The 15,908-nt window shown below is 43.2% G+C and overlaps 1 protein-coding gene across 1 annotated transcript in view; it reads left to right on the top strand.

The window, feature by feature from the left end:
* pgm1 (phosphoglucomutase 1) overlaps positions 1-15,908 on the top strand; it is a 76,285-nt gene that overhangs the window by 34,815 nt on the left and 25,562 nt on the right. The window contains exons 3-4 of the mRNA XM_078561315.1: positions 3,363-3,509; positions 6,935-7,060. Coding sequence (XP_078417441.1) covers positions 3,363-3,509; positions 6,935-7,060 — 273 coding nt within the window. The remainder of the gene's footprint in view (positions 1-3,362; positions 3,510-6,934; positions 7,061-15,908) is intronic.

Below are 15,908 nucleotides of genomic sequence, written 5' to 3'. Positions count from 1 at the left end.
CATGTAGCCACAAAATAGGTTGATCTTTGTGGTCTTTGTTGATTTTTGATTTATTTTTTAATCAGTTGATAGTATTCCTTCAGATTGGTTCTGTATTTTAATTGTGTCTTATGGTGCCCTTTCTGTTTTTACCTGAGGTAATTTTGGTTTTGTCAGTGGTTTCACTAACAATCCATGATACAACACTGAGTGTTAATTTTAATGCCATTGGCGCATATCATAATCAAACTTTCAATACTAGAGGAGGTTCTTTGCTTCATTTGTGCCTGTTCCAGCTCCACTTCAGAACTACCTACTTTAATAGGATGCCAAGTTCTAAGTTTCTTGGCTTTGCTCGGTTTGTAGCATTTTTGCCTCTGAATCTGAAAGTTGAAGTCCCATTATGGACTCGATCAATCAATCTAGGCCAGAGACCCCCAAGCCTTTTGTTCTGTAACATGCACTGGGATACATAAACAATAAGTGAAGCAAACTTTGAAAAGCATTGCTTTTCGATATCTAGTCCAGTATTATAGGTAGCTGTGTAGATGTACTTGTATTATAACCTTTTGAGTTCGATATTGTTCACTAAAATATGGTAGATTTGAGTTTAAAACATTTTAATTATAAACAGGTTTCATTTAAAGTGCAATATTAATCTGGGAGGGGGAAACTTAATGTTGTGTTGCTTTTTCTCCTCTCCTCAGGATTAAATTCTGCCAGGGTTCTGATTTGTCTCTCAGTATTTCACCAAATTGTTATTCTTCATGTAAGAGCCTAGTCAGTCAATGTTTTTGAGCTATTTGACTACAAGCATCACACCCGAGTCTGAACCTACACTCATCAGCACCCCACACAAATAGGGCCTGGATTTTTGTTCCCGAGGTAGATAGTGCAGGCCTGCAAATATCCAGACTTGCTGCAGCGGCCTCAGGAGAAACTTACCTGAATGGCTGGATCTTTGTTCCGGGGTAGGGAAGGGGGTTTGGGTGCATGATGGAGTCGGATCCACCGCCCATAGACGCAAATCAAAGATGGCCACAGAGACTGCCGAGTGCCAAAGCGGGCTGTTTAAAAGGCTTGTCTCAGTTATCTGGGACTTTGTTTTTGTCTTTGTTTGTTCATATTTTAGGCCATCACTCCTCACTCCCCGTAACCCCCACCCACTCCCCATGCCTAATCCATGTCAACCCATGCCCCAATGGCTCCTTATGCCAACTTGATGCCAACTCATGCCTCCTACCCACTACCATGGCCTCTTATAGCTCCATACCAACTTAAGGCCAACTCATGCTAACCAACCCATCACCCTTTGCCTTTACACTCTCCATACCAACTCACCCAGTATCCATCATGGGCATTGGCTTCAGTTTTGCTAGGGCTTCTACCATGCTAAGTCAAATGGACCAGCCACACAAATACTGTGGATGTCAGAGGCTGGGAATCCTGCAATAAGTAACTCGCCTCCTGACTCCCCAAAGCCTGTCCACCATCTATAAGGCACAAGTCAGGAGTGTCATGGAATACTTTCCACTTGCCTGAATGAGCACAGCTCCAGTAACATTCAAGAAGCGAGATACCATTCAGGACAACTTGATTTGCACCCCATCCACCACCATCAATATTCACTTCCTCTACCACCGACGTACAGTGGCAGCGGTGTGTACCATCTACAGGACGCACTGCAGCAACTCACCAAGGCCCTTACGGGAGCACCTTCCAAACCTACAGTCTCTCCCACCCAGAAGGACAAGGGCATGAGATGCAAGTAAACATTACCACCTTAAAGTTCCCCCTTAAAGCCACACATCATATTGAATTATATCGGCTTAACAGCACTGTGGGTTTATCTACACCAGTGGACTGCAGTGACTCGAAGGTGGCTCACCACCACACCTAGCTAGCGATGTCCACGTCCTGTGAAAATAATTTTAAAAACCCACTTCAAAGACAGCTAACCCTTCAATAACTTTTTAAAGCTGTCAATCAAAGGCGAACTTAGGGTCTGCTACTGAGATATTGATAGGTTGTGGAAAGCAGCCAAATATTAGCAATGACATAATTAAAAGCCCTTGGGGAAATGTCAACAGGTAGCTATTGTAACTGCTGGAACAGATTTGTTTTACCTCACTGACACAGACGGGCTCTTTTTTTGAAGGGTTAGGATTTAAATAACTTCACAGCTTGACAGTTCTACAGACCTTATCCACCCTTCAAAAGCATTTACATCTACTCTTAAGAACTTCCATACTGCAGGTTAAGGCCCTTGCTAAAGTGAAAATGGGGTCTTTTTGAACTCAGCACTGAGTTCAAATGGCCCTGCTGAGTTTGGGTTTCCTTCTTTTGTGGGTCACCTGCCCCCATTCCCCTACCAGCAAAAATGGGATCTGTCAGAAATGGGGGTGAGACTTCCAACTCTGCAAAAATCCATGTCATACTTTCCACCAAGCATTCATGAAACATTGATTGGCAATTGGGATTTTTTTTTCCCATTCTCTCCTGCCCAGGCACATGTTAAGACAATTGCGCCACTATTTTTCCCTGCAAGCTAGGATTAGGAGCAGAATTTGCAGCACTTCCACAGGCACAGAGTACTAATACCCAGAAGGTGCCCACCACCCTGTGGCCAGAACGACCCCTGGAATCAGGCACTAGACTCCTTTGTAATGAAAATTAGGTTCCATAACATCAGTAGGACCTGGATTGCCTTTTTTGTCTGAACTGACTGCAGTGGATACCATGTACATTCCAACTAGCATCTGCTGCTGGTGCAGCCAAAGAGGATCCTGAAGGCAAGTTTATTTTTCTGTGGGGCTGTGTGGAACAGGGTCCTGGGCCACTGCTGCTCTACCTTCCCCCTTCCAAATAACTGGTTTCCCAGCGAGCCTATCTTTTTTGGCCTGAAGACAGGTTGAGCCACTCATATGTGCATATGAATTAGGAACAGGAGTAGCCCACTCGGCCCCTCGAGCCTGCTCCGCCATTCAATAAGATTGTGGCTGATCTGACTGTAACCTCATTCCCGCCTATACCCAGTAACCTTTCGCCCCCTTGATTATCAAGAATCTATCTACCTCTGCCTTAAAAATATTCAAAGACCCTCCTTCACCACCTTTTGAGGAAGAGAGTTCCAAAGACTCACGACTCTCTGAGAAAAAATGTTTCTCCTCATCTCTGTCACGGCAGGCCATGCCATCCCATGGCCTAGAGCTAGCTGGCTGTTCCAGGGCTTCAGCTAGTGTTTGACCACCAACCAACCTGATGAAAATAAGATAAGTGGTAGGATCTCTTTTGGTGAAAAGTGTGCAGGATGAATTATTAACCAGTTAACAATGGTGATGTATCTTTTTTGCAGTTTCATGCATATGCCTTGTCTTTTGCAGGTCCAGCACCTGAGGCTGTCACAGAAAAGATTTTTCAGCTCAGCAAAACTATTGAAGAATATGCTACCTGTCCAGATCTGAAAGTTGATCTAACTACAATTGGAAAACAGCAGTTTGACTTAGAAAACAAGTTCAAACCATTTACAGGTAACTAGTTACTTGCACCATTTCAAATCACTGACCTAAACTATGATAATTTTTTGCAGAATATCTTTTAGAGAGTGTATCGCATTTCTCTAAGTCTCCTCATTCCTGTTGAGTTTTCCACTGTAGCTCAGTGACCTGCCCCGGGCATGTTGGTGTTGCCCTTAGCTAGCCATTAAGACACATGCAATAGTAGGCTCAATGATGATCCTCTTGGTGATTCTATATGAAGTGTAGTTCCGAACTCCAAAGCGGCTGCATGCAGAATTGGGTGTACATTGTTTAAATTTTCCTTCCTTCTCTCCTCGTCTAGTGGACATGATTGATCAGTATCTCAACTGTTTCTCATACATGAGCTGCTTGAGTGTCGGCAAACAATTGGACCATAGAAAGCATCCTCGCCTTATAGTCACACACGTGTTTTCCAGCAAGGATCCCTCGATAATAATTTGGAGCAATTACTCTTTTTTTTCACACCTTTGTCCAAGGAGAACTGAGGCTGATTGTTGCATCACAACTGTGATCAGCTAACTCCGTGCAAACTAGAAGTGAAGCTTTGATCTTTCATGCTTTAGTACTTATAGATTGGGGCATTTAGCTATCAGGGTAGCTACAAACTGCTATTTTTGATGTGAAAAATGGAGATCCAGGAATGGAGGATTTGCCACTTAGGCTACCATGATTATGTTCTTTAAAGATGGAGTTGTAAAACCATTTTTAACAAAACCATGGCAAGAAGGAATTGAGGAACCTGGTGAGAAGGTAGGTCGATTGAGCTGAAATCTTATCAAAAGCAATAGGTTTGATGGACCTAACGGCATTTTTTCTGTTCCTCAAAATTCTTGGTTGAGTATGAATTTAACATTAGCCCAGAATATATTTGATTTTATTCCATAAAAAATCTTTTTTTAAAGAATAAATAATAGTTTTTCCCCTATTGATTAGTAACACGTCTGATTTTTGTGTTTTATTCCTTATTGTGCATTCTTACAAAACAGCTTGTGGAGAACTAAGACATATTCTATTTTATTGAAGCTTAGAAAACATTTTTAAATATTAAATCCATTAGTAAATCTAGGTATTTTTAAACATATTCTCTTGAGATAACTTAGCACTAACTCTCCTCAGTTCCTCCCCCTTATCACTATCATAAAGTATTGCATTTTAAGGACACAAATTTTTAGATTTACAAGATCTACTGTAAATTATCTATCCACTAAATGCTTTGATATATACGTTTGGAATAACCAAATTACTGGAACATCTTGGGGTTAATGTCTGTAACTTAAACCAGCCACTGAGTAGGTCCTCTAATCCAGTGATGTCTGTAGCTTTCATTGTTTATGTAGAGATGTCTAAAAAAAAATTTTTTAAAAGTAGGGGCTGAAGAAAAAAGAAATTAGTTGATTGGAGGAGATCCACAAAGTAGACTGGCGAAATCACTGTCCAGTCTACAGAATAAATTAGACAGATTTTACATCCATGGATTTACAGAATTACTTCTATTGGTGGGTCTGTAATATAAATAGAGTATGATTTTCCATCAGAGAGATAAATTTGTTCTCATCTATGTTGGTACATGAGGTAGGATACTTCAGGGTAGCAGAGATGCTCCACTTTGGGGGAGAGAAATCGATAAAGCCCTGAAGCCACACTAAGAATGTATCATCCATTAGTTCAGCACAGACTGGTATTAAATTAGAAGGCAACAAAGAATCCATGATGCACTCCTACACCCTCTCAAAGAAGCATTGTGGGAGACTGAGTCTTACAGTTGGGTACACACTGTCCTCTAATCTGCGGGAAGTGTGTTTGAATCCAGCTCTGACTGGGAGGAAAACCACTCTCCTCGTTCTGAAGGTAAAATGAGTTTCATTAGATTTACTTCAATATATGTGAGGGATGTCATTCACCAAATTAGCTTATCTTTTCATAGGAACCTATGATTTCTTTTGTCACATTCCTCCCCCTGTGCAATAACTTCACCTAATTGGGTTTTGGATGATTCAAGAAATTTTGAGTGGAATTGTCCCAGATTTACATTAAGCGCAGTACCGGGCAGGAAAAAGAAAGTTTTACACACCAGCCGCAGTGGTGGCTTTTCACGCCGCATCGTCCCAAACCTGCCTCATTAATCATGCATTCCCGGGAAACATGCCGTTCCAATGACGAGTGGGTTTTCATTCACCTGCTACACCGTCACCTCGCTGCTTCCTCATGCTGGGTGCCATATTTGAAGTGCAGCCGCACGCACACCTCTCAGTGCTTCCAGCCCAGGACTGCTGCACAGAAGACATGGCCCTGAAAGGTAAGAAAACTGCAGCCCCCCAATTCAGTGAAGCATCCCTGAAACGCCTTTTGGACGCTGTGCAGGCCCGTCTGCTACCCCTGCTCTGGACGAAGGCCAGAAAGCAAAGTCACCAATCCAGCACAGGAGGCAATGGCGGCAGTGGTCAGTGCCAACGCCTTGCAAAAGAGGATAGTCACCCAGTGATGCCATAGCCTCCAGGGCTATGGGCCAAGTGCTGGAAATTGGGATTAGTGTAGTCAGATCTTTGTTGAACGGCATGGACACAATGGGCCGAATGGCCTCCTTCTGTGCTGTAAATGTCTATGAGTTAGTAAGTCCCGACTTCTGCACATCACACTTGTCAAGATGTGTTCTGCACTGGTGTGTTTTCCTGACAACATGGGCGGTAAATTTGATGTGGGGGAATGATTCTGGCGAGTTGGCTTTATAATAATATGCAGATGTACTGCAATAAAGTTCCCAACACCTGACAGCAGGAAATGCAGCCTGCCATTGAAGGGCGGAGTGGACGATTGCAAACAGGTTTCACAACGGTGTGAAACCGATTTTTGGCCTTCCCGCCATATTGTCCACTCACGCCCACCATGACGCCTGCCACCAGCGGGCACGGAAAATTCCACTCTTTGTTCCTATGTAATGTATTACAGGTATTAGTTTCAGGTATTAATCTCAATTATGTACAGAACTATTATCTGCACATCAATCATGAACTTAAATTTCACTGTCATTCAATTTTCATTCATTCCGTTCTGCCTCTTGTAAGATCATATTAGGTCCTTTCTTATTCACCTCATTTCATAGATGAGGAGTGTCAAATTTTTCAAAGTTTTTCTTATAGCTCGATCCTCTGATGCAAATAATCAACTGCCCTTCTCTGTAGTGTTTCCAGCCATTGCTGGTTCATTGTGGCTTCACCCTGATAATATTTTCCCTTGGAAGTATTTTTCAGGGTTGTATTTTTCTGTTTAATGCCAACTTTTACAGAGCTTACTGGCCCTTGGCTCAAGGTATCGGCTTAAGTTTGGCTGATTAATAAGTTTCTGGAGTATGAGCTGTTAACTCTATTAAAACTGAATGCCAACTCAGTACCTATAAACATTGTGTGATTATTTTCCAGTGGAGATTGTGGATTCAGTGGAGGCCTACACTAGCATGCTACGGAACATCTTTGATTTTAGTGCCTTGAAGGAGCTACTTTCTGGTCCACATCAGTTGAAGATCAGATTGGATGCCATGCATGGAGGTATGAAGTGCAATGTGGCAACTAGTGGTGTTAAAGTATTTTTATTTTGTGACAGAAGATTCTTTATAAAAACTAAATATCAAAGATGCATCTTTTTCGTGAAGTGTTTAGCAAACTTTTTTTAAGCAGATGGGAAGAGCTAGCTGAGCCACACTCTACTTAAATCACAATGTCCAAGATGTGATCATGTATTTCAGTAATTGCATTCTTTGCAAATGCATAAAAATGCTTTGCCATGCACTTGTTTGTGAAAATAGTGCCCCGTTAATTGTCAAAGTTTAAACTGCCATAACAGTTCAGTTAATCCAAACACTACATTATGCTTTTGGGATTTTGTTTTTATTTATTCTTTGACAGGATGTGGGTGTCGCTGGCAAGTCAGCATTTATTGCCCATCCCTAATTTTCCTTGAGAAGGTGGTGGTGAGTCGCCTTGTTGAACCGCTGTAATTCATGTTGTGTACCTACACTCTGTGCTGTTAGGAAGGAAGTTCCAGGATTTTGACCCAGCAACAGTGAAGGAACGACAATATAGTTTTAAGTCAGAATGGTGTGTGGCTTGGAGAGGAACTTGCAGGTGGTGGTGCTCCTATGCATCTGCTGCCCTTATCCTTCTAGGTGGTTGAAGTAGTGGGTTTGGAAGGTGTTGTCTAAGGAGGTTTGGTGTGTTGCTGCAATGCATCTTGTAGATTGTACACATTGCTGCCATTGTGTTGGTGGTGGAGGGAGTGAATGTTTAAGGTAGTGGATGGGGTGCCAATCAAGTGGGCTGCTTTATCCTGGATGGTGTCAAGCTTCTTGAGTGTTGTGGGAGCTGCACTTATCCAGGCAAGTGGAGGGTATTCTATCACACTCCTAACTTTTGCCTTGTAGATGGTAAACAGGATTTGGGAGTCAGGAGGAAAACTGATCAATTTCCTTAGGAAAATTTCTAATTGTTAATTTCTAATCTCTCTCTTCTCTTTAGATTATTTCCTATATTGTAGCATTGTTACTTTACACAGAATGTTGTCTAATGAAAGGTGAAAAAGCAAAATACTGAGGCTGTTACAAAATCCACTTACAGTCAGAATTGAAAAGGGTGATCCTTGTGGATCTAATGAGACTGACTGTACCTCATAATGCATCACAACCCCATTGCTTTGGGAATGAACTCTTCTGATGTGTTTTGCCAGTTATTCTTAATCAGGCAGGAATAATTTTCCTGGTTTAAGTCAATAGATTGGAGAAACTGGGATTGTTCTCCTTGGAGCAGAGATTTGGTAGAGGTGATTAAAATTATGAAGTATTTACATAGAGTAACTAAGGAGAAACCATTTCCAATGGTTGAAGGGTTTATAACCAGAAGGCATTGATTTAAGATGATTGGCAAAAGAACAAGAGATTATGCAACAGGTGGTTAGGATTTGGAATGCACTGTCGGACAGGGTGGTGGAAGAAGATTCAGTGGCAGCTATCAAAAAGGAAATTGGATGAATATTTGGAAGAATATGGAAGAAGACACAAGAGTTCTGCTGCATAGGGTTCAGATGATAACTTTGATAGGACAAGTTACAGAAGAACACTGATGGGTATGTACAACAATACGCTTGTGCATTAGGAAACCTGCCAGAAAGCCTGCGTTCAATGTCAAGGACCACGGAGGAGCCTGGCACCAGCTTGGCACAAGGCGTTGTGCACAGCTTGGAGCTCATCCTTTCAAGTGTGTAAGTGGTGGAATAGGAGCATAGGAACATAGGATGTAGGAGCAGGAGTGGGTTATTCAGCCCATTGAGCCTGCTCCGCCATTCAATATGATCATGGCTGATCAACTACATCAATACCTTTTTCCCACACTATCCCCATATCCCTTTACATCATTGGCATTTAGAAATCTGTCAATCTCTACTTCAGACGTACTCAGTGGCTGAGCTTCCAGAGCCCTCTGGGGTAGAGAATTCCAAAGATTCACAACCCTCTGAGTAAAAAAAAAATTCTCCTCATCTTGGTCCTGTGTGACTTCCCACTTATTTTGAAATTATGTCCCCTGGTTCTAATTTCCCCAACCAGGGGAAACATCTTACCTGCTTCTACCCTGTCTAGCCCTTTAAGTATTTATAGGTTTCAATGAGATCACCTCTTATTCTTCGAAACTCTAGAGAATACAGGCCCAATTTCCCCCATCTCTCTCCATAGGAGAGTCCTGCCATCTTGGAAACAAATCTGGTGAACCTATGTTGCACTCCCTCTATGGCAATAATATCCTTCCTAGGGTGAGGGGACCAAAACTGCGCACTACTACAGGTGCGGTCTAACCAAGGTTCTACGCAATTGAAGAAAGACTTTGCTACTCCTGTACTCAAATCCCCTTGCAATAAAGGCCAACATGCCATTAACCTTTTTAATTGCCTGCTGCACCTGCACATTAGCCTTAAGTAACTTACTGATGAGGACACCCAGTCCTTTTGTACATCTACACTTTCTAATCTTTTGCCATTTAATAGATACTCTGTGCACCTGTTCCTCCTACCAAAGTGATAACCTCACATTTTTCCACATTATACTCCATCTGCCATGGTCTTGCCCACTCCCTAAATCTGTCCAAATCCTCTTGAAGCCGCTTTGCATCTTCCTTATTCCCACCTAGCTTTGTGTCATCTGCGAACTTGAAAATATTACATTTGGTCTCCACATCCAAATCATTGATGTATATTGTGAACACCTGGGGCCAGAATACTGATCCCTGTGGTACCCCAACATGAGAATGAGTTGTTTATTCCTACTATGTTTTCTGCCTGTTAACCAATCCTTAATCCATGCCAATATATTACCTCCTATCCCATGTGCTTTAATTTTGCTAACCAACCACTAATGGGGGACTTTATCAAAAGCTTTCTGAAGATCCAGGTATACTATATCCACTGACTCCCCTTTATCAATTTTGTTAGTAACATCCTCAAAAAACTCGAACAGGTTCATCAAACATGATTTCATAGGAATTAGGAGCAGGAGTATGCCACACAGCCCTGCGAGCCTCCTTCGCCATTCAGTAAGATCATGACTGATCTGATACCTTTTTGTCTGACCCCACATAACACTTGACTCCCTTGTCTATCAATAACCTACCTAACTTAGCCTTGAATAAATTCCATGACCCGGCCAGCCTCCACCACTTTCTTCAACTCTCTTCATTCACTTGTGCATCCAATGGTGATGCAATTTCTCCTGGCCAAAGTTTCAGCTTCTATTGAAGCACAAGCAACAGCCACCTAACATCTGAGTGCCGCAGTGGATGCTGAGACTGCTGTCCTGCAAGGTGCAGCTTGCTGCCATGCAAGCTAAGACTACTGACATCATGGATGTGGATTACCTTGTGCAAAGGAGCCTGCAGGGTCTTGCAGCACTCCAGAATTTACTCCCAAATGGATTACCAGAATTGCTGAGGCGCACCCCAGGGAAGTTACATGGAACTATGGAGTTGCAGGCAGCTCACCACCACTTCTCAAGGGCAATTGGGGATGGGCAATAAATGCTGACCAAGTCAGTGACGCCCACATCCTTTGAATGAATAAGAAAAAATATGACGAGCAGCTAGGAAGTAGGCACGTCAGGAGGACGAGGAAGAGAAGGAAAAGGAAGGGAACAGACAACAAAAAGGCTCCTTTCTGCCCAGGCAGAATGCGATACCCCTAACCAAAATTTCAATATCCCATTCGCAATATGGCTGATGGCAAGAGCTGTACCCTCATGATGGTGAGCTTGTGCAGCTTGGAGCAGACCACTCTGAATCTTGACATCTGCTTTGTTGAATACTGCAGGGTTCTTCAAAAGACGTGCAGATAGCAGAATCATTGTTTCAGCATGACAGTGATCTGCTCTATCACATTTCATATGGCAGCATGAGTTTCATTGTATGCATGTCTGACAGCATCTGCAGAGAGGAATACAGTTAACGTTTTGAGTCCGTATGACTCTTCACCAGAACTAAGGAAAAATAGAAAAGAGGTGAGCTATAAGCTGGTTTAAGGGGGTGTGGGACAGGTAGAGCTGGATAGAGGGCCAGTGATAGGTGGAGATTGCCAAAAGATGTCATAGACAAAAGGACAAAGAGGTGTTGATGGTGGTGATATTAGCTAAGAAATGTGCTAATGGTGACATTAAGGGTAGAAAGCAGGACAAGCAAGGTACAGACAGCCCTAGTGGGGGTGGGGTGGGGGGGAAGGGATTGAAATAGGGTAAAAGGTAGAGATAAAACAATGGATGGAAATACATTTAAAAATAGTGGAAATAAGTGGGAAAAGAAAAATATATATAAATTATTAGAAAAAGGGAGATCAGAAAGGGGGTGGGGGTGGAGGAGAGAGTTCATGATCTAAAATTGTTGAACTCAATATTCAGTTCGGAAGGCTCTGAAGTGCCTAGTCGGAAGATGAGGTGCTGTTCCTCCAGTTTGCGTTGAGCTTCACTGGAACATTGCAGCAGGCCAAAGACGGACATGTGGGCATGAGAGCAGGGTGGTGTGTTGAAATGGCAAGTGACAGGGAGGTCTGGGTCATGCTTGCGGACAGACCGACAACACCTCTTTGTCCTTTTGTCTATGACATCTTTTGGCGATCTCCACCTATCACTGGCCCTCTATCCAGCTCTACCTGTCCCACACCCCCTTAAACCAGCTTATATTTCACGTCCTTTCTATTTTTCCTTAGTTCTGTTGAAGAGTCATACGGACTTGAAACGTTAACTGTATTCCTCAACACAGAAGCTGTCAGACCTAAGTTTTTCCAGGTATTTTTGTTTTTGTTTCGGATTTCCAGCATCCGCAGTTTTATGCTTTTATCTTCATTATATGCATGCTGCCCACATGTTGGAGGAGGAACCCTATACCAGGTGGGTATCACATGTGCTGCAGCAGGACCTCTGCGCCAGGTATGCCTCTCACGTGAGGTGTCACATTGGCATGAGAGTCATGAGCCATGTCATCAACGTGTAGCCCGTGTTGCCCAGTAGCTAACCTTTGGTTTGATGTGGTGGCAAACTGCTATCTGATGCTGCCAAGATTTGGCACATTGACCTAATGACTCACTGCCTATACAATTATAGAAAGCTCCAAACACTTACAGGTCATAGGAACTGCCAGAAGAAATCAACTCGCAACTAACCTGCATGTAGTTGAAATCCCTTTCAATTGCGCTGGTGGTTAGTGCTGAAAAGGGAGTTGCACCTTCTGTTCAAAACGTGATCAGCTGTGCAAAGTTAAGAGAGAGCATTAGTTGGAGAATTGTGCTCCAAAATGGCACCACTGGTGTCAAATCATTATTGCACAGCTGATGATGTCATGATCTACCTGGCCTACCTACTTCTAGGACATTTGCTACATTCACATTAGTGACTACGCAGTTCATCCCACTGGTCTGTGCATATGGCACAGATGCCATTTTGAAGCTTTAACAATACTTGTGGTGCCCAAAAAATGGGTGTTAATGATCCCAATTTTTCATCCATAATGTGAATGCATTATCTCTCCCCTCTCTCACTAAGGTGAATATCCCACATGTTGTAGGAGGAGCCCTATACATCACATGTGCTGCATGGTTCAGCAGGGCTATTGTACTCGTCGTGGATTCATGTGTTGTAGTAAGCACTCCACAACTGGGTTTTGTGCTGACTATTCATAGCAGTCCTCATTGTATGAACTAACTGTTAAGATACAACAATTTACCAAACCATTCCGTATTTAATAAGCCACCAGGATTTCTAGATACTCCCATTTCTATCCATATAACCGCACAAAAATAATTATTGAAAGAATTTTAAAGTAGAAAATACATTGTATAAAATGAAAAGCCTTGTGTAAGATTAAATACACCCTGACAAGACATTCATGACCTGTGTCTTAAACTGTTGGTGGGCAGTTGTTCATCATTTCTATAGTGCAGCCAGTTCTAGTATAAAAGTTCTGTACCAATGGATCAGTGGATCCTTCATCAAGATGCTGACTGTGAGCATGCCCTTCCATTTCTGATTCCCAAACTGCCCACTCAGCTGTTTTAAGCTTTTGACCAACGTGATATTAACTGATGACAGCTGCTGCAAAGTAGGTGTCATGTTATTAAGTGCTGCTAAATGTGTGAAGAATGCTGAATGGGTATATAACTGCCCTAAAGATGATGGCAAATATCCCTGTTCCACTGAAGAATGAACAGGATTGGTGAAGCACTGCTCATTTCATGTTTCTTCAGTTTAAGTTGCTCTAGTTTTGATAAGGTCCAAAAGTGCGAAATATTGCTTAATTCCTAAATAAAACAAGCTGTATAGTATTTTTAATGTAGGATTTTATTTCTAACTTTAATCTATTTTTCCGACTTTCTCTCTTCCTTTGCTCCCAATCCACTTGAAAATCATTGGCTGAGAAATTTGATGAGTTCTAATGGGCTTAAAGTTGGCAGAGTGATGGCCCTGCATGCTGAGGGTTGAGCCATATTTGGCTTTGAGCCTTATTTTAAATGCAGCTGGCAAAGTGCAGATGCCGAATGGGGGCCCTGCTGTAGCTCACTGGTTAGGGAGGGTCGGAAATAGCACTTCCTATGCTGAGCTGACTGCAGGGTGGGGTGTGGTGGGGGAAGCAATATGGCAGGTTATGGGGCCAACAAGGGTAGCAAACCGGTGATTTTTGTTGTCTCAGAAGAGCATTCCTGCTTCTCTTAGGCCCGCGTTAAAATTGTCATTTTTTTTTTGAGTGGCCTTCAGTAGCCCCTTTATTGCTTGCTGGTTAGAAGGTTCAGTACCCGGCACAGCTAGTTGGAGAGATGCTCAGCTCTGCCCATTTCTACCTGAATTTGGGATTCAGTGTTCTTCAGCTGGCTGTATATTTATACATTTAAGTCAGGGAGGTGCCCTGGATAACTAAAAGCCACCTGAAACCAATGTGGCTTTAGGCACACTTCCAGAGCAACTTGGATGTAGTGGTTCACAGGGCAAAAATTGGAGGGGGTTTAACACTCTATAAACTGATATGTGAGTTCCATTTCTCCCCCACTGACTTAAGATTGCAGGGTAATTACAATGAATAAAGCCACTCAGCCCATCCAGAAAGACCCTAAACTTTCCTCATTGCAACATCAAATTTAATCCAGGGTGTCCACCTGCACCACTTTATCTGGGAGTCCATTCTATGGGCCGTTCTTCTGTGAAGCATTCCCTGATGTCAGTCCCAAATTTATCTTTTACTAATTTGAATCTGTGTCCCCTTGTTCTCCTCTTGCAGCTTATTTAAAGTAATATAATAAAGTAAAAAGATTTACTTTCTCAATCCTCAAGTATTCTTGTAAACTGACCTCTCCAATGTTGCACCTGGACTGAAAATCCAAAGCGGGTCTGACTCACAGAGGCACAGATGCAAAGTAACCAGCTCCATTCTGCTCAATGTTTATTTGTGGATCTCAGCAACATGATTTAATTGTGATGGTATCTCAGCTGGGCCTAACTGTCTGTCTCTGGGCTGAATTGTCCCTGTGAGGGCTGGAAACAGAGGTCAGGACTGTTTCTAGGTCCCGAGCCCAGCCCCAGGAGGGAATAGCCCCTCAGCTGTGATTTTCCCCTGAGAGGCCAATTAATAGCCTGGGGGGGAGTTGGGGTGAGGGGGAGGGGTGTGTGTGGCTGCTGTCCACCGTCCAATTAAGAACTGTGGGTGGGATCTCAAAGCTGTGGGGCCAATCAGGGCCCAACTTGTTTGACAAGAACAGTAGGCTGCAATGGAAACTAAGCATGAGGGAAGGGACTTTCAAATGGAGGCGCACATTCTCCAACTTTTGTTGAATCTTTAATAACAGGACAGCCAGGCCACCACTGTGGATGAATGAGATGAACCCCTCTATAGGGAGGCTTGCAACTGTTCTTATGCCCAGGTAGGAATGGAGGGCTTCTACTTCTGCCTGGAGCTCTGGCCCTCCGGCCTGTTACTGGGTACCTGCCTCCAGACACCTAAGCTGGCACCTGCTGCCTGCAGGAACCCAGAGGCTAACTGGAAAATTTCAGCCGGCCCTCTTTAATTGCTGATCCTGCCTCTGCAAAAATGGCCAGAGTTGTGAATCTGTCTCTGTCACTGTGTCTCTTTCTCTGACTCATATTCCAACAGGGGTCACTGAATAACGATCCGAAATGTGAAACTTGGTTGATTATTTTCCTCTTGGGCTAGGAGTGCCGCATTGAATTATAGGATCTGTATTGCCATCTCAGCACAGATAAAGCATTAAGCCTCAGAACATCTTGTTCTGTTTGGCTCAGTTCTACATTCTGCATTGTATTTTTAACAACTGAGCCGTGGACGTTTGGCATGTTGTTTGTGCAACTTAAACGGATAAGCTCACTTTTCAAAACATTTTTTAATGGGACGTGGGCATCGCTGGCTTGGCTAACAGTTATTGTCCATCTCTAATTGCCCTTGGGAAGGTGGTGGTGAGCCACCTCTTGAATTGTTGCAGTCCATGTGGTTCAGGTACACCCACAGTGCTGTTGGGGAGGGAGTTCCAGGATTTTTCAGGTGGTGGTGTTCCCATGCATCTGCTGTCCTTGTCCTTCTAGGTGGTAGGGGTCGTGGGTTTGGAAGGTGCTGTTGAAGGAGCCTTTGTGAGTTACTGCAATGCATCTCGTAAATGGCACATACCACTGCCACTGTGCGTTGGTGGTGGAGGGAGTGAGTGTTGAAGGTGGTGGACGGGGTGTCAATCAAGCGGGCTGCTTTGTCCTGGCTAGTGTCGAGCTTCTTGAGTGTTGTTCGAGTTGGACTCTCGAGCTGCACTGCTCAAGCATCAAGTAGGGCTTGAATCAACAACTATTTGGCTCAGATAAGAGTGCTACAACTGAGCTAAGGT

This window comes from Cetorhinus maximus, chromosome 17, assembly GCF_964194155.1.
Source record: "Cetorhinus maximus chromosome 17, sCetMax3.hap1.1, whole genome shotgun sequence".
Lineage (NCBI taxonomy): Eukaryota > Metazoa > Chordata > Chondrichthyes > Lamniformes > Cetorhinidae > Cetorhinus > Cetorhinus maximus.
Note: the sequence above shows the minus strand (reverse complement) of the source record. Positions and strands in the feature narration are given on the sequence as shown.